General features: G+C 47.2%; 1 protein-coding gene across 1 annotated transcript; it reads right to left on the bottom strand.

Annotated features, from left to right (window-relative positions):
- Window positions 1-1,853: 1,853 nt before the first annotated feature.
- LOC101950830 (solute carrier family 2, facilitated glucose transporter member 3) lies at window positions 1,854-16,063 on the bottom strand. The gene is made up of 10 exons (XM_065571534.1): window positions 15,622-16,063; window positions 12,100-12,195; window positions 9,461-9,621; window positions 8,890-9,130; window positions 8,471-8,633; window positions 7,198-7,385; window positions 6,435-6,539; window positions 5,791-5,892; window positions 5,269-5,472; window positions 1,854-4,875 (listed from the first exon to the last, which is right to left on the bottom strand). Exons 1-10 carry the CDS (start codon window positions 15,634-15,636, stop codon window positions 4,648-4,650), a joined length of 1,503 nt encoding a protein of 500 aa, XP_065427606.1. The 5' UTR covers window positions 15,637-16,063; the 3' UTR covers window positions 1,854-4,647.
- Window positions 16,064-17,898: the final 1,835 nt, after the last annotated feature.

The following is a 17,898-nucleotide window of genomic DNA, read 5'->3' as shown; positions in this document are numbered from 1 at the left end:
AGCCATCCCCACTGCTAACCCTGGCTCTTACAATTCAAGGGTATGAGCTCAGATTTAAGGTTGCATCTGAGACACTTGCACACAGCATGGAACGCTAATGATCTGTCTCAGAAAAGGGCCAAGACAACTCTGCTGGGATTTCAACTGGGCTTTCTGCCCGGTGAGTGCTCCTTAGCTGATTCTCAGACCCCTAAACCATCCCCTCGCTAAGTACATGCTCGCAACCGCAAAAACAAACATCAGCTGGAAAACCACAGCACTCAAAACCAGAAGGTTTTGGAAGGCCCATTCTGGAGAGAAATTGGTGTTACCCTGGGCCTGTTGAGATAGGAAAGGATTTACCTGGTTCTCAGCTGCTCCAGATGGCTCTTGTTGTGCAGTCTGTCTGCTGATGTTGGTTTTAATTAATCCAATTCTTCCCCTATGGTATCTTGAGTTTCCTTGTCTCTCTCCCCAGCCCTCTTACCTTTGAGTGACTTTCTCCCTCTAAGCTTCTTGATCTGCCCTTCTCTTGTTTTCTTCCTGACAGAAACACACACATAGAGTCCCGCTGAACGTCTCAGGCAGGTACATGATCCCAGGATGGGGTGATGAGGCAAGGGGTGCACAGAGATTGGGGGAAGAGGAGTGGCAAGGCGTTGAGTGCTGCATGTGTGTGGGGGTTGCATTATCTTACATCTGCTCTTCACATTCAGCAGAGGGGCTGGTGGGGGGAGCGTGGCATTCTGCACCAACTTGCGTATGTCAGAAATGCCATTGCTGCCCCAGGAATAAGGATAAATAGTGACTTCTCCATCCAATGGGCTTTCCTCCTTATCACCCTAAAGCCCATCCCTTGCTCCCTCTGTACACCTTACAAGTGAGTGAGACTCAGGGCATGTCTACACCACAGCCCCAAGTCGGCCTACGTTAGGCCAACTAACAGCCACCGCAGTAATCACTGCAGTGATGCATGTCCACACTACCCTCCTTCTTTCAGTGGTGCGTGTCCTCGCCAGGAGCGAGAGAGAGAGGCGGGGGTGTGTGTGGGGGGGTGCTGACAGGCAGTGCTCTTAGCTCCACGCAGCTCCCCACCAGGAGCCCAGCTGCCCCCTGGGCTTCTTGCCTCTCCGCTCCCAGCTGGGAGCAGGGGCCAGCCACCCCGGCTTCTCAGCTTCCTAAACATGGAGCTTCCGGGCAGCAGCCCGGCTTGGAGTGTGGGAAGCCAGGGCGAAGCTGGGTTCTAGCTGCCCGGCTTTCATGGAGCCATTAAGTTGACAGACAGCCAACAGCCGATGTAAGGGATGTAGTGTCTACACAGACGCTGGGTCACCCTAACTACACTGACATAAGTGCTCTGCCTCTCGTGGAGGTGGAGTTATTATGTCGGTGTAGTAAGGCACTTACATCGGAGGGACAAGACTGTAGTGTTTACACTGACATCATTAAGTCAACATAAGCTGCCTTACATCAACCTAACCAGTCTAGACTAGACCTCAGAGGAGAAGACTCTCTAGAAGATACCTGCAGAGGGACTGGACAGACCAGCGCAGGGAAACCCCCTTTTTAACATCTTCCTACAGAGAAATGTAGAGAGGTGAATTTTTAGAGGACATATACACAGGGGCTGAAAGAAACATTACCATTGGCCAGTCAGCACCACAGTGATGTAGGAAGCCCAGCACTGGAATAGCAGGGGATCCACAGGCAGGATTAAGGGGCACTGGCAGAGCTGGGTGGAGAGCCCAGCACTGGAATAGCAGGGGGGCTGCAGGGCAGGACTGAGGGGCTTTGGCAGAGCTGTGTGTGTTCCAAGGACTGGTGCTATTACTGGTTTGGAATGAGGGGAGGTAACAAACCCAGAAGCGGATCTGTAATATTTACATCCACCGTTTTTATTTTAGAAACATGTAACACAATCACAAATTAATAATAAGCATATAAAACCCTTCAGAAATACTCATAATGCAGACATAGAGAAAGAGAGAGAGAGAAAGAGACAGACTAAGATAGAGTGAGAGTCCAAGGCATCATACAAACGCCCTGATGTGCTGTATGGAATGCTCTAGTGCCCAGCTGGAGGGGAATTTCCTTTCCTTAGATACAGACATACAACCAGAAAGCTGTATCTTCCACAAATGATCAAGCGATCAGAGTTATGAGGAGAATCAAAGGAATGAAATCTGTATAATTTAGCCAAATGATGAAAGAGGGGAGTGTAACCGTCTATAAACTCTGAAAGACGTAAACAGCAAGGAGGGAGAGGAAGTCTGATGAAATTGAGCAACGAGGGAAATGTTCTTGTTAAATCACAGGAAATATTTTCCAGCAGCAAAATTTACTGGACTTTGTAATCATTGTCCACAAGGGAAGGGGTGGAGGCTCCATCACTTGAGTCATTTAAAACTCAGATTAGAGCAAACCCTGGAGAATATACGGTAAGGAACCTTGGGTGTGGTTCTTGAGGGCAATAGACAAGATGTGCCCTCAGATGATTTGGGGAGCATTGTTGTAGTTTTGTTTTCTTTAGCCAGCTATGGGATGACGAGGTCAGGCATATTAACTTCCCTGCTCAGTGTTGTATGAAGTCCAGCCATGTGATTCTAGCTTTGGTGTAAATGGACCCAACCTATTAATTCAGATCCAGAGTTTGTTTCAATCCAAAAATGCAGAGGTGCTCAGTGCTGGAGTTTGAGTTTGGACTTCCTACACAGATGTTGATGGAGTGTCAATGGGCATAACCACACTGGACTCTCCTTCCTTCTCCCTACTGAGTATTCCATTCAGTGAAACAGAGCTCTCAACCCTCAGATTCAAATGTACTATATGCACTAATGACAGGTTTCAGAGTAGCAGCCGTGTTAGTCTGTATCCGTAAAAAGAACAGGAGTACTTGTGGCACCTTAGAGACTAACAAATTTATAAATATTTATAAATATTTATTCCACTCTGTATGCATCCGAAGAAGTGGGCTATAGTCCACGAAAGCTTATGCTCTAATAAATTTGTTAGTCTCTAAGGTGCCACAAGTACTCCTGTTCTTTATATGCACTAAGTCTTGCTCTGCTAAGCTAAAGCAACTTTTCAGTCCTCTGGCAACTAAGAGATGAGAGTAGGGACCATTATTAACTGAATGTGTCTGACATACCCCATCAAGTAGAGGGCAGTAGTGTACACACACACACATACATAAACACAATACATTACAGTATTCCCTGGAGCCTCCAGAATGGATAGCCCAGCACCTGTAGCAAAAATTTACTCTATAGCCATGGACTAAACATCTTTCCGCCTGCCTGTCAGGTTTCAGGAGCTTTGGTCTCTATTCCTGCATTTCTACCTTTACAGAGTCCTATGTGTCTTGGATGACTAGTCCTGTATCCAGAAGGTTCATGCTACTTGCCTTTGTCTAAAGTTTAACTATAGGAACAATTGATAAGAATATACAGTTTTGGAATTGTTTTTATACTCACATCTCTTTAAATTACAATTTGTCTCTTTCAGACTTCCTTTACTGTTAGAAAAGAGGAACAGAGAAGCCAATTTTCAAGAAAAGAGGGTTGAATGCGTCAGCGTCTGGCCTGAAATCATCACCCAGCCTCCACAGGAACTAATAGTGGCTGAAAATAGTGTCAACTAACAATGCCCTTTTGCTGTAATACTTCAATTTTCAAGTAATCCTTGTGACTGTTATTAACATAGCCACCAAAAAGTCCTGAAGAACATAAGAACTTCACAAATACTGTCACATGCTTATTCTCTCTAGTACTCTTTTTTTTTTTTTAATTTGTGTCTGGAGGACAGAAATGTCCTTTAATGGAGCTGTGCATAATCAACTCCATTTCATGTACCAACCAGAGTGCCCTTTTTTCTCTTTAGTACCACATTTCTGCTTTACAGTTTTATTGCACCTCAAACCTACAGTATCATCTCTTAGAATAACTATATATCATAAACATCTTCTTCTTCTTCATTATTGTACATATTTTTACATATTGAAAAAAATAAATATTTACAATTAAACTGACACACAAATAAATAAACCAATGAAAACTGAGCTTTCAGACTAGCTGTACAAAAAGAAAAGGGGTAAAAAAACCCCGCTCTGGTAACTTGGTCCCCTTCTCCTGAGGCACCCACCAGACAGTATATATGACATGATGGCTTTTTGCATTTTGGTAATTACATTAAATTCCAGCGTAATACTGCACACAGACGGTGGAACTGAATTAAAAGTGGGAAGGGATGGCACTGCGGAGTTGTTTGGTTGCTTTAGCTCACTGTACAAAAATAATAAGTTTAAAAAACATAAGAGGTTGCTATGCACAAAAATACCTTAATCCCTAGGAGCAATTAAAGGTGAGAGCAGCAAAAATATTGCCCATATGTTCTCCTTCTCAGGTGCATAGCAGGTGGAGATGAGGTTATTTTTGCTGTAGCTCCTGATGACCTCAAGTGTTGAAAGCAGATGAGACCTCTCCACTTCAGACCATCTTAACACTGGCAGGGCTTGGCAGAAATGTGGAAGGGAGTGGTGCGAGGGGAAGAATAAAATAGCAGCAATTTTTAAATTGTTCTAGATTTTCTCCTGACATATATCTCTGCCCAGTCCTTGAAAGATTCTCCGCTTATTTCTTTAACAATGAAAAAGGGTCAAGAAGGGGGGTGTTAAATATTTGAGGTAACATCATTAGCAGATTCTATGCCCTTCAGTTCCACCATGGGGCTTTTCTCCACTGCTGCAATGACGCCACTTCCTTCCGCTTGTCCTTCAAAGCCCCTGGAGATGTCTTCAAAAGTCCTGCCCCTGGTCTCTGGGACTTTGAAGAAGGTGAAGACAAAGAAGATGACCAGGAAAACAATGAAGATGATGAAGACATAGGGACCACACAATTTCTACAGGGGGGAAAGAAGGGAAAGATTATAATTTGAAAAGTGCATAGGCCTAAAATCAAGGTACAGTCATTATCTCCTAAGATCAGAATCACAACACCCTCCCCAAAATATGGACTTATTTACTTTTAACGTAGCATTTTTAAAGGAACACCCCAGGCCATTTAAGGGTTTCTTAAAGCTTGATTCTGAACTTTGAATGCTATCATGACTGACAAAAATTGTGGCTTTCAAAGGGGGCTATGTTGACTGGCTATGTTGACAAAGTGTCCAGCTATTTGTGGATTATAAACATTAAGTGAAAACAAAGGAGTGGGGATGTTGTTTAAAGTGCAATACTCTCTTATTAGTAGCTAACGATCAGATCAACACAATGCTTTCCAGACTGTGTCTTACCTCTGCATAGGGGAAGAGCATTCCCACCAAGAAATTGGAGGTCCAATTGGAGCAACCAGCCACTGCCACAGCTGCAGGACGGGGACCTTGACTGAAGAGTTCAGCCACAATGAACCAGGGAATAGGACCAGGGCCAATTTCAAAAAAGGCCACAAAGCCAAAGATGGCAACGATGCTGATATAGCTAATCCAGCTCAAGACATCCTGCAAGGGAGGGAAACATGAATAGCTGTAATTTGACAAGCAAACATGGGATAACAGAACACATGCTCCAACATCTCTATGTCCTTAATTGTGGTATATAGTTCCCACTGTATGGGAATGTATATTCCCCCAAATCCCAACTGTACCCCCACTATAGATTCTCCTTTATTTATACTCAAGAGTCCCCTGTCTCCATACTCACCCCAATCCCTCTGAAGATGCCCTTTCCTTTACCTTTGGGTCCCCTCAGTTTCCCTCTGCATCCCTAACGACATCTCAACTCTACAAGAATGGGCAATTTGATTGCTATCAACTCACCTTAAGTGTCAAAGCTATGGTCATGAGAACGGCACAGAGAGCCATGCCTCCCAAGCCGACCAAATGAAGAGTCCTGCGCCCTGCACGCTCCACCAGGAACAGCTGCAAAAGTGGCAGGAGAGAAAAACATTAGATTAGAAAGTAACAGCCAAAGGGGCTGGCTCCCACATCATGACAAGCTCTGCAACCCCATCCCCAAGGAGTTTATCTCCTGTTTACCTCCACCTCTCCAGTGCTCATGTGGTCAGTGGCAGCCTAAATGGATGGGGACATAGGATACTATGTCTCGCCCTACCCCTTCACCCAGCGTTTTTCTATTTCTTTCCCCACTCTTTCCTCCCCCAATTCTTCCTCTGACTTTTACCCTTGTCCATATCTCTTCTATACCCTTCTATCTCACCCTCTCTTCCTCTTTCCTTCTTCTAGTATGCTCACGTTCCCTCCTGCCTTGCTCTCCTCTCCTGCTCTTTCACACTTCCCTTTGTGCCTCCCCTCTCCCTTCTGCAAATCTCAGCCACAGTTTGGCTGAAGAGAAAAAAACTGGCTCCAGGATAACTAACTTCAACTATTTTCCCCAAAATCTCCCTCCATGCAGATCAACACCAGCCATCATCTCACCAACCGCTCTCCGCAGAGCTACTTACCGATACGACAGTGAAGACTGTGTTAACCACACCAGCACCAATGGTGGCATAGACGGGCTGCTTGACGCCAGCTTTTTCGAAAATCCCCGTGGAGTAATAAAACACCTGGGAGCAGAAGAAGCAATTGGATATTGTTACAAGTTCCTGCACCTGAAGGGATGCCCCTTATTTTTATGCCTCTCTCTCCATGTGTCCAATAAGAGTTCAGACAAAAAGGTATATATTTCAATTCATGATCATGCAAGGACCATATATTGTCATACACAGGTATAACAATTTTCCATGGGAAAAACAAACACTGTAGGGAAGCATCCCTTTAAAATAATCTTTGTTCCCTGTTGTTCATGTAGTTATCCTTGAAATGGAGGTGGTCATGCTAATTCCTAGCTACACATCTCCATTGATGTGCTGAGCAGCCCCTTTCTAGAGCTGGGTTATAAAACACAATCGGATCCTGATGAGTTCCTGACGTCACTGAAGGTTTTATGGATCTCCCTTGACTCCAAGTGACCTGCTTCCAGGGGCGAGCTATAACATGCCTTCAGTGCCTGATGAGGTCATAAGGCAGCTGAATATTTCAGGGGGCTCTTTTTGGCAGGGAGTATCACAAAAATTGACCTCAACCGAAGACAGGAAGTGGAGTTCAGGAGCCCAGATTCTCTTGCTGTTGTATCTGGCTGACTCTCACTGAAGTCAATAGGAGACACTCATACGAAGCAGCAAGAGAACTGAGCCCAAGAAGTGAAACAGGAAGCTGACTTACAGCATTGATGCCCGAGAGCTGCTGAGAGAGCTGGAGTACGATGGCAATGATGATGGCCTGGCGGTAATTAGGTGAGCGGAAGAGCTCCGGCACTGTTGCTTTCTTCTCCTGGGACATCTTGGTGCTCTCCTCTTTCATCTCTTGGATGTCTTGGGCCACATCCTGTGTACCACGGAGCTTCTGGAGAACTACAGGGAGGAACCACACATAGAATACATGAGATGTCATCCATTTACATGCCCCAGCCAACGAGAGGCTTGAGTTCCACTCACAGCCCTAGTCTCCAATTCTCTGTGGGGGGAGCGAATGCTGTGAAGACTGGACCCCCTAGACATTAGTATTCTGCCTGGCTATGTGGGACAGATTGAGGCTCTATTCCTGGTCTTGGCCTCCTATTCAACCTGGAACTAAATGTGTTAGGAGCACAGTAGATGTCAGGCCTAGTGATCTGTGCCTCTGAGCTGGAGACCTATATTTGATTCCTGCTCCTGTTCACACACTCACCTTGGGGCTACTTAGGAGCACAGCAGAGGCTGAGTCCAGTATACCAAGAGGAAGACCTCTTTTCCTAGTCTCAATCACTTTATTTTCCAAAGATTGGGAGGGGCTGATAGGGTTGCAGAGGCCAAACCTGTTGTCCTAGGCCCTATCATTCTGCACTAGGCCATGTCAATTCTGGGCTTCTTACTCTTATCAGGAATGTGCTGGGAGCACCCTGAAGGGCAAGCCTGATGCCTCATAGGGACCAGGTAAGACGGTAGGACAAGAAGTAATGGGCTTAATCTGCAGCAAGGGAGATATAACTTAAATATTAGGAAAATCTTTCTAACTATAAGGGTAGTTAAGCCCTGGAATAGGCTTCCAGGGGAGGTTGTGGAATCCCCATCACTGGAGGTTTTTAAGAACAGGTTGGGCTAACACCTGTCAAGGATGGTCTAGGTATATTTGGCCCTGCCGCAGCACAGATGGGTGGACTTGATAACGTCTCTAGGTTCCTTCCACTCTTACATTTCTATGATTCTATGATTTTGTATTGTCATGCAGGAGACCCTGGATCAGTTACAGTTCTCTCACATATCCTGGACCTGTTGCAGGCTGGGGGTAATGTGGAGGGCAGATCTGGTGACCTCTGGGGATCAGCTGTCTACACTATCATGCAGGAGGTTCTCATATCACTCCTAGTCTTCCATTCCCCTAAGTTCAGTGCACGCTGGAATGGTGACTGGGCTGGCCAGTAGCTGTCCTGTGATGCCATTTAGAAGGGTCCACGCACCTGCTTGCGCTTTCTCTTCCTCCAGCTTGTTGATCAGCAGGAAACGGGGACTCTCAGGGCAGAAGGGCAGAGCAGCACACTGTAGGATGGCTGGGATGACAGTGAACCCCAAAAGCAGTGGCCAGAGGCTCTCACTCCCCATGATCTCCTTCAAGCCGAAAATCTAATCCAGTGAACAGGAAGAGAAAGAACTATTACGAGATAGTCCCCTGTGTTGAAAATTAAGTCTTTACCTTTTCTCCCCCTCAAGAATTACAGTAGTATGGTCAGCTAGCTATTCAACCCACCCATTCCTCCCCATGGCGACTACAGAATGGTCCATGAGGTCTCATCCCCCTCTAACGTGGATCAGCCTGTTAGCTCATAAAACCTTCAGTGCCCTCCCCACCAGCCATTGAGAAAGTCAGTATCAGGCTTACCTGTGCCACCAAGATGCCCACAACGATGCCCAACTGGTTGAGGGTGCCAAAGGCGCCACGCAGGGCGGTGGGTGAGATCTCGCTAATGTACATGGGCACAAAGCCAGTGCTGAGGCCACAAAAGAGGCCAATGATAAAGCGCCCAAGTATCAGCATCTCTACTGAATTTGCCATCTTGGAGAAGCCCATCAGGATGCCACCCACGAAGGCCAGGATGTTCACCAGTAGCATGGAGTTCCGCCTGTCCAGGACAGAGACATTAGCATAGGCCAGGGGTTATTGATGGGCAATGATAGGGAGGAACTTGCAGAAGTAATATGCCCAGCCAGATCCCCCTTCCCCAGGGCACGCTTCCCCACTCAGCCTTCCCTTTGTGCCTCACTCCCTTTGTCTGCTTCTTTTCCTCTCTCTCTCCCACTGTCTTGCCCTTGCAGGAATCGGTCCCTTCTCCCCAGCCTACTCTGTTCCATTGATCCATTTTTTTGGAGAGAAATAATTTCTCCTAATCCTTCCAATATCCCATAATTGAGAGACAAACTCCATGGTGGCTTAGACCCCCTTCCCAATGTACCTTCCAAATCGGTTGACAAAAAGTCCAACAGAGAAGGAGCCGATCATCCCTCCCACGGAGAAGATGGCGACGGAGAGGGACCACAGTGAGGTCAGAAGCTCGGAGGAGGTTGGGGTTCCTCTCCGGAACTCCAATGTTTGATTGAAGAATGCCTGAATAATCTGCATGGGAGAAAACACCCCCCAGAAATGGGAGGAGAGAGGGGTTACAATAAAATATAATGTACTGTGGGAGAGGGGGAGCTCTGTATGAGGTCAGGAGGTTCTTTTGTGACAAAGTCAGGGGGGTGGGGAGAGACCTCAGACATTTGGAAGCAGAGAAGCTAAGGTGGGTCAGGACAACTGAAGAGGAACCCAAAGTTTCAGAGGGAGAGAAGCTCAGAGAAGAGCAGTAGGACATGATTAAGAGGATGGAGAGACTGATTTACTTAGTATGATGAGATTGGGCAAGAGATGATTAAGGAGATAAGGCTAACTGTAAGTAGCGGAAGGATGTAGACAGCAAGGAAAGTGCTTCAGAGGGATGGTAGGTCTGAATGAGGAGAAATAGCAGCAATGGGACTAAAATGAGCAAAGGGAAAAGTTCTTTCACAAATGAGAACATTTCTGGTATCAGGAAACATTCCCCAGCGGTGAGGGGTATATGAGCAGGGCCGCCCGGGGGGCAAATGGGGCAATTTGCCCCGGGCTTTGCAGAGCCCCCCCGAGAATATAGTATTATATAGTATTGCAACATTTTTTAATGGAAGGGGCCCCCAAAATTGTTTTGCCCCAGGCCCCCTGAATCCTCTGGGCATCCCTGTATATGAGACTGTGAAATAGTTTCCCCAAGGGACTGAATAAAATCCTGAAGCACTGCAGGGAACTATCCTGCATTGCCTTCTAAGATGGATGAGATGGGAGGCAAGAGAACTTTTTCTGTTGCTAATTTTTCAGATAGATACCCTGTCTGATTACAAAGTGTTGCAGGGCCCGAGTTTCACATCCTGTTCCCCCAGCAGGTGGCAGCAAGACGCTAGCTTGACCACACACCCACTTCTCCCCTCCCTTTTCTGGTTATGACTTCTGTATTCCGGGAGACAGGGTGGATGTGGTAGACATGACTCACTTTTTTTGCATGGGATTTAGCTCATCTGGTTTACAAGAAAAAAAAGAACTACGTTTTTCATTTTTTTTTCTTGGTGGTGTTATTTGCAGATTACTTGCTCGGAATTTCCCAAGACAGTCACATCCCCCACTAAGCCCCCACTTTGAGCTTAATATGACACTTGATTAGATAGATAGATAGATAGATAGATAGATAGATAGATAGATAGATAGATAGATAGATAGATAGATACAGGGCCGGCTCCAGGCGCCAACTTACCAAGCAGGTGCTTGGGGCGGCCACTTTGGAGAGGGGCGGCACGTCCAGCTATTCGGCGGCAATTCGGCGGACGGTCCCTCACTCCCGCTAGGAGCGAAGGACCTTCCGCCGAATTGCCGCCGCAGATCGCGATCGTGGCTTTTTTTTAATTTTTTTTTTTTTGGCTGCTTGGGGCGGCCAAAACCCTGGAGCCGGCCCTGGATAGCTAGCTAGCTAGCTAGCTAGCTAGCTAGCTAGCTAGATAGATAGATAGATAGATAGATAGATAGATGAAAGCCTGAGAGATGAATCCCAGAATCAACAGGGGAAACTATAATCCCATGCAGCCCTCTCTCAGCTCTTTGCTGTCCTCTCCAACCCCTGAAAGGGCTGTTCTGTGACTCAGAACAGCTCCCACTCCTGCTTCATCACGATCTGTAAGGGAGGGTGAGAAGGTTTCTGTGGTTTAGAGGATGGCAGACTGGCAGCAGGAACACATCATTTTGGTGGGGATATTCCCCAAAGTAAATTATTTTAAAGGGGTGGAATCTGGATAGAAAACTAGATTGGCAGGAGGGTTATAGATTCTCCCCAAACTCTCCATGTGCCCAGTCCCTCCCCTTTCCTGGTTCTAATGTCTCCTCTATGCCAATGTTCCAGTTTGGCTTTCCTCTCCTTTCCCCTTTACTGCACAATGGAGGCACAAACTCCACTCCAGCCTCCCTCTGCATCCCCAAAATGAAGGGAGCAACCTCACTCCCATATTCCTGTGTACTTTGGAAGACACAGATACCCCACTTTCATGCTTTCCCTCTATTTACATCCAAATCATGCATGGACAAGGCTTCCAATTGCCCCAAACAAGATGGCGTCCCTTCATAATTCTTCCTCTGGATGTCTAGGTGGGACAGAGACTCCATCCACGCTCCCACTCCCACTGTACCTCATAAATGGGAGGACTGCATCACTCCTACCTGCCTGAAATGGCAAACTGACCCCTCTCTCTTTATCCCCCCATACCTGAAGTGGGACAATGACCCTCTTTAATCCATCTCTCCTCACCACAATGTAAAGGTGACCCTCTTCCTCCTCTTCCCCTGCAATAAAAGGATGGTCCCCTCTCTTCCTTTGCACTTCAAATAGGAGAGACATCATTCACGCACTAGCTCCTCGATGACCTTCCCTCTCCCCCTGCCCCTAAGCTGATCCTCAGCACCATCCTCTGAGGCAGAATGAGCTCTATGGAAGAGATGAGAACACCCAGATACCTCGAAACCCAGAGGGCTCTCTCTCACCTTCTCAGGTGCATTGATGACACCCGTGTTGTACCCAAACTGGAGCGATCCAATGGCCGCAACGGAAACGGCACAGAGAAGGGGACAAGTAATTTTCTGAAGAGAGAGAGGGAAAAATCAGTCATTTAATTAATTTTTTCACATTTTCCACACAAATTGTTTTACTGTTTAACACAAACAATCCCAGCTAAGAGCTCCTCAGAAGCCAGGTCTAGTGCCCGCTATGGGTCACTCGGGAAAATAGGGTTCCATCCCCAGTCTCAATCTTTCATTCCCCTGGGCCAACATGAGCCAGGAATACTGGATATAATGCTAATCATGGGAGCACATGTATACTCAGCCCTGTCATGTGACAGGGCACTCATGTGTGTCACACCCTGATTGCATGGGGTCAGAAATAAAACAAAATTGGCTAGGAACCTGCCAAGGTAACGGCAAACTATCCACACAAAGATCATCTGCCACAGACATTTCAAGAACCAGTCCTATTGGAGGAACAGAAAACATCTCAACAAATCCAAGCAGGACACTGGTGCTGCATGTTTTGAGGATACCCAGAATGCCACTGAGAATGGTCCTATGCTCACCCAGTCAGTGACAATGCAGAACAGGTGCAGCAAACATGAAGTGGTGGAGCCACATCAGCAGCTCAACAAGCCATTGCAGAAGGAACTGTTCTGAGAACAAGAAGTTCAGAGACCCACTGAGGTTCACAGTTATTGACAGATATTGAATTAGAGGCAGGATGGTTATCTCGCCTGTCAGAGGTTCCAGTTATACACCCTGGTCTCCATCCTCTATTTGCATTTCTTAATCGGCTGCACTAGCTACTGGCTGTTATTTTTGGTATGCTTCATTTAGAAGTAGATTCTGACCCCTGGCATGTTTTGTAAAGATTTCCCATGTCATGTGACTGGGGCCACTAAATAAACATAAGTCTCAGTACTCCTAGGATTAATACCTTTATTACAGTGGAGGCCACATCTAGTGCCCTGAGGAATTAGCTCTCTGCACTGCCATAAGAGGGCCTGGATTTCTTTCCCCATCCTGAGATTTTACTTCCTGAACCAAGGGCAGATGGCGTTTGAACTCTGTCTGGCAGGGTAGAAGGCAGCACTGCCAACTCTTGTGATTTTTTTTGCAAGGCTCTCAATATTTCATGTATTTCTTAAGGCCCCAGCTCCTGGAGTCAAGTGATTATATCAGAATCTCAGTTTTCATTAAAGTAAAAAGTATGTTTCTAGCACTGGCTGCTGACCAAAGCTGGAAAATATGACCCATGTGAACTCTAAGGGCTCAGAAACCAAAAGCCAAATAAAAAGTGTGCAACATTTTTCATAGTTTTAAAATCTCACAATTTTGGGAAGCTGTCTCACAATTTTTGAATGCTTTGAGTTGGCAACACTTCAGAAGTTCCATCCTTAATACCCTATCCTGGTTTCTCATTCACTAGGGGCTGGGAGCTCTTCCAAAGGTGTTAACAATGTACATTCCCAACCCTAGTGTTCACTCTCTAAGGCCAGTGAGGACTGGGAATACTGTGGAGACCAGTGTAGTACTTCCATTCCCAATTTCTGGTACCCTCACCTGGGGCCAGCAGAGACTGGGAGTGCGACAAGGTCAGACCTGGTTCCCTCTGCGCTGTCATGTAGAAGATTCAGATTTAGCTCTGCTCTCTCATTCCCTTGGGGTCAATGAGTTCTGAAAAGGCCTAGATTAGTGCCACCTAGAAGCTTGTTGGATGCAGAGGCTTTCAAGTGGCACAGGCTAGCGCCCAAATATCTCACAGATATTGATGGATTTATCCTCACAACTTCTCTATGAGGTAGGAATTATTATTATTCCCTCCACGTTGAAGATGGGGAACTGAGGTACAGAGAGACTAAGTGCCCCAGGGCACAGTGCGTCTGGGAACAAAACCCAGATCTCCCATTTTTCAGTTCAGTGCCTAAACCAAAAGAGCATCCTGTATTGCCATGGCTTACTCAATATCCAGGCCTGGTCTCCAGCTCCACAGGACACACCAGGGCACGATATAACATAGACATACTTTGCTTACATATTATACACACACATCGTATATATGGTATACATATGTTCTCTACCACGTTCCATGCGTCCTTCCTTTTCTAATCTATTTCTCACACTCAAGTATACACGACATGGTCTCACCCCATCCAACCCTGCAGTGAGTAGGACTCTGATTTAATGTATATTCTCTCCAGCCAGCAGCATATCCATGGAGCTCAGAAATACCAAGGCGGGAGCTACACAAACCACATTGACAGGTTGAGGCTTAGACGCTGGTGGGGAATTCAAAACACCACCCATACCCCTCCCTCTCACAATGGGCGACAATGGTATCAGACTGCATGTATATCATCAGGGAAGACCAGTTTTCTCTCTTTTCACTGGATGGAAACCCAGAACAGCAGCACTCATTGACCTCAACTGGGGCAGCTTCTTTACTCTCCTCTAAATGACCTTGACTGGGATGCTTGTTCGGCGCTCCCTCCCTCACGCCCTCACACTTTCCTCTTCTCCCAGAAAAAAGGGAAAGAAAGGCTTTGTTTTATAAACTGATGGCTACTTGAATATCCCTACGAGAGCAGTAACCCCCAGGTATCCTTCAATGAGCGCCAGCATCAGTCAGTTATTTGCTGCCACGCTCCCTCCCTCACTGTCTCTTCCCCAGCCATCATTGCCTGCTTTTTATCCTTGATGCTCTCAAACACACACAATTAATTAGTTCACAGATTAATGCGCACACCACACACGGACGCCCATCAACAATGCTGCCCACAATGGCTCTCTAGCTGAGTGTCGTGAGGGGGAGTGAACCTGCCATGTTCTCTTGGTTGAAATCCGAAGGCTACTCATTTTTTCTTTAAATGTGGCCTTCAAAAACCTTTAAGAGGAATTGTCCTTTTCTTATCACAAACCCATTGTCATCTTGGTCAACCTAAACACAAATGGCTCTCATTCGTCCAGCACAATAGATCTCATGCCAAATAAAACATGACAAGGAAAGCAATATTTTGAAAAACAACAACCACAAAAATGTACCCAAACAAATGCCATGACTTGCAACAACCCTACATAAACATCTTCCCCTCCCCCTACTGTGCATCCCCCATGGCTGCCACTTTCTCAGGGTCATCCTTAAATAATTATAGCAAAGGCTCGTCCTCATGCACATTCAGCGTTTGATTATAGAGCTTTCATCTGCTGAAAAGGCACACAAATAAAATAGTAAAAGAGATAGTAATAATAATCAAACACCAGGATGTTGTCTATAAATACACCTCCTGCCAAGGGATGCCCAACGATTCAAAACATTTTCAACAAGCCAGGCCAAGGGTTTCACAAGTCAGATAAATTGGGTAGCGCTAACCCAGAATGTATAAATGCTGGATGAACCCACGCAACCATGTTCAAACCAAGGCACGCACTTAACAACAAAACCATTTCTAAGCAGACTAAAAATATAAAGGCAAGGAGAAAAAGATCTGCTGTAGTTACCTTTTTGCTCTCCATGGTCCTTGGCAAATGCCTCTGAATGTCAAGACACCGCAGACCCACTGCCCCCTTCTTAATGAAGTCGTTGAAGATTTCTCAGATGTCGTGTATTTGCTTCCCACGCAACAGAATATCTGTAACTGTTTCTGTAATATTTTGCTCTGTACAATTTGCGGTATCTCTCTGCTGAGGAGCTGCCTTAGAGCAATCTATTTATGGCTTCTGCTGGGAGGTGCGGATATTACGGAGAGACTGAGCAAGACAAGACCCCGCCCAGGTCCCGTAATAAGTAAAGAAACCAAAAACAGTCTTGTGACCCTTTGTGACTTCAATGTTTCATCACTGGAAATTTAGATAAGGCATTTTCCTTCTCCCCTTAAAAGGCATTTGTGTGGGGGAGTCTGAGCAGAGCCCTTTTTATGTTTCACAGATACTACAAACCCTGAAAACATCACTCAGGAGGGCAGCTAATGGGATTTCCCATCCGTTCCAATTCTGATGGCTTGTATTATTTAATTCCAAACAGCATTTGGGAAGGACATGATTATGGAGATGGGTATTTAGCAGGCTATTGTTGCCATGCAAATATATAGCAATAAAATAATAATGATTTGTGTAAAAGGCTCCATATATAATTTGTACTGTGTTCAGAGATGGCAGATAGATAGATAGATAGATAGATAGATAGATAGATAGATAGATAGATAGATAGATAGATAGATAGATAGAATGAATAAAAGAGAGAGATGCTCAGTAACTGTGGCCCTATGGCCCCTCCCCCATCAAGACATGTGGAAGGGAAACACAGACCCCAAAAGCTGCATGGGATTTGGAGAGTGGTTTTTTTGACACAACACCCCATTCTCCATCTGAAGCCAGAGACCCTGTGGGCAGAGGTTGAGGCCTGATTCTGCTGTATAAACTGGGGATCTGCAATAGGAATACCATTGCCCTGGTGCTCCTCGCTCTGCTGCTGCTCCGTAGCAGGGAGTGAGTGCCATGGGGAGCATATCATGGCAGCCAGGCTTTGCAGGCAGAGGCCAGCTCCAGGGGGTGTCACACCGGTGTCGGGCTCCTTGTGGGGAGAGGCAAGAGCATGTCAGGAGTGCAGCTCGGAGCTGTGCCACCCGCCCCGCCAGCAAGCACCCTGGCTTCCACCGCATGGAGAGTCAGGTGCCTGAGCGGCCTAGGGGGCTCTCACCAGCTTCCGATCCACTGGCTTCTGGCAGGAGGTGACAATTTTCAAACTGTGGGGTGTGCCCTAAAACCTCTGTGCTTAATGTACGGTTGCCAAGCATCCAGTTTTCTACCAGAACACCCGCTCGAAAAGGGACCCTGGCAGCTCCGGTCAGCACTGCTGATTGGGCCGTTAAAAGTCCGGTCAGTGGCGCAGTGGGGCTCAGGCAGGCTTCCTGCCTGCCCTGGCTCTGCGCGGCTCCTGGAAGCAGCTGGCATATCCCTGTGGCCCCTAAGTGCAGGGATGGTCAGGGAAGCTCCATGCACTGCCCCCCGCCTCCAGTGTCAGTTCCGCAGCTCCCATTGGCCGGGAAACATGACCAATGGGAGGTGCAGGGGCGGCACCTGTGGGCACAGACAGCGCGCACTGCACAGAGCCACCTGGCCATACCTCCACCTAGGGGCCGGACATGGCAGCCGCTTGGGAGCATGGGAGCATGCGCAGAGCCAGGGCAGGCAGGAAGCCTGTCTTAGCCCCGCTGCACCAACGACCGGGAGCTGCCTCAGGTAAGAGCCACCTGGCCAGAGCCTGCACCCAAACCCTCCTGCCCCAGGTCAGAACCCCCCCTGCACCCTAACTCCCTCTCAGACCCCGCATCCACACCCAACCCCCAGGCCCACCCCTGAGCCACCTCCCGGTGCCCGCACCCTGCACCCCCTCCCACACGTCAACCCCCTGCCCCAGCCCAGAGCCCCCTCCCACACCCTGAATCCCTCATTTCTGGCCCCACCCTGGAGCCCTCACCTCCTCCTATACTCCAACCCCCTGCCCCAGCCCAGTGAAAGTGAGTGAGGATGGGGGAGAGTAAGCAACTGAGGGAGGGGGGCTTGAGTGAGTGGGGGTGGGGCCTCAGAGAAGTGGTGGGCAGGGGAGGGGCCTCGGGGCAGGGCAAAGATGTTCAGTTTTGTGCAATTAGAAAGTTGGTAACCCTAGCTTAATGGAAAACAGAAATCTGGGGGAGGGGTTGTGTGCCCCCAAACATTGCTTCTAGGGGTGCAAATATGCTTGCTCACCCTGGGCACTAAAATGGCTATTATTATTAT

The sequence above is a fragment of the Chrysemys picta genome, chromosome 1 (assembly GCF_011386835.1).
Source record: "Chrysemys picta bellii isolate R12L10 chromosome 1, ASM1138683v2, whole genome shotgun sequence".
In the NCBI taxonomy this organism is placed as follows: domain Eukaryota; kingdom Metazoa; phylum Chordata; order Testudines; family Emydidae; genus Chrysemys; species Chrysemys picta.
This window is presented reverse-complemented; position numbering and strand designations above follow the sequence as displayed.

Excerpts from the sequence above, each read along its gene's own strand:
- LOC101950830 (XM_065571534.1), bottom strand. Across the intron at positions 9,131-9,460 it reads TTTGTCAACCGATTTGGAAG|GCGGAACTCCATGCTACTGG; the intron begins GTACATTGGGAA and ends TGTCCTGGACAG. Across the intron at positions 5,473-5,790 it reads CCATAGCTTTGACACTTAAG|GATGTCTTGAGCTGGATTAG; the intron begins GTGAGTTGATAG and ends CCTCCCTTGCAG.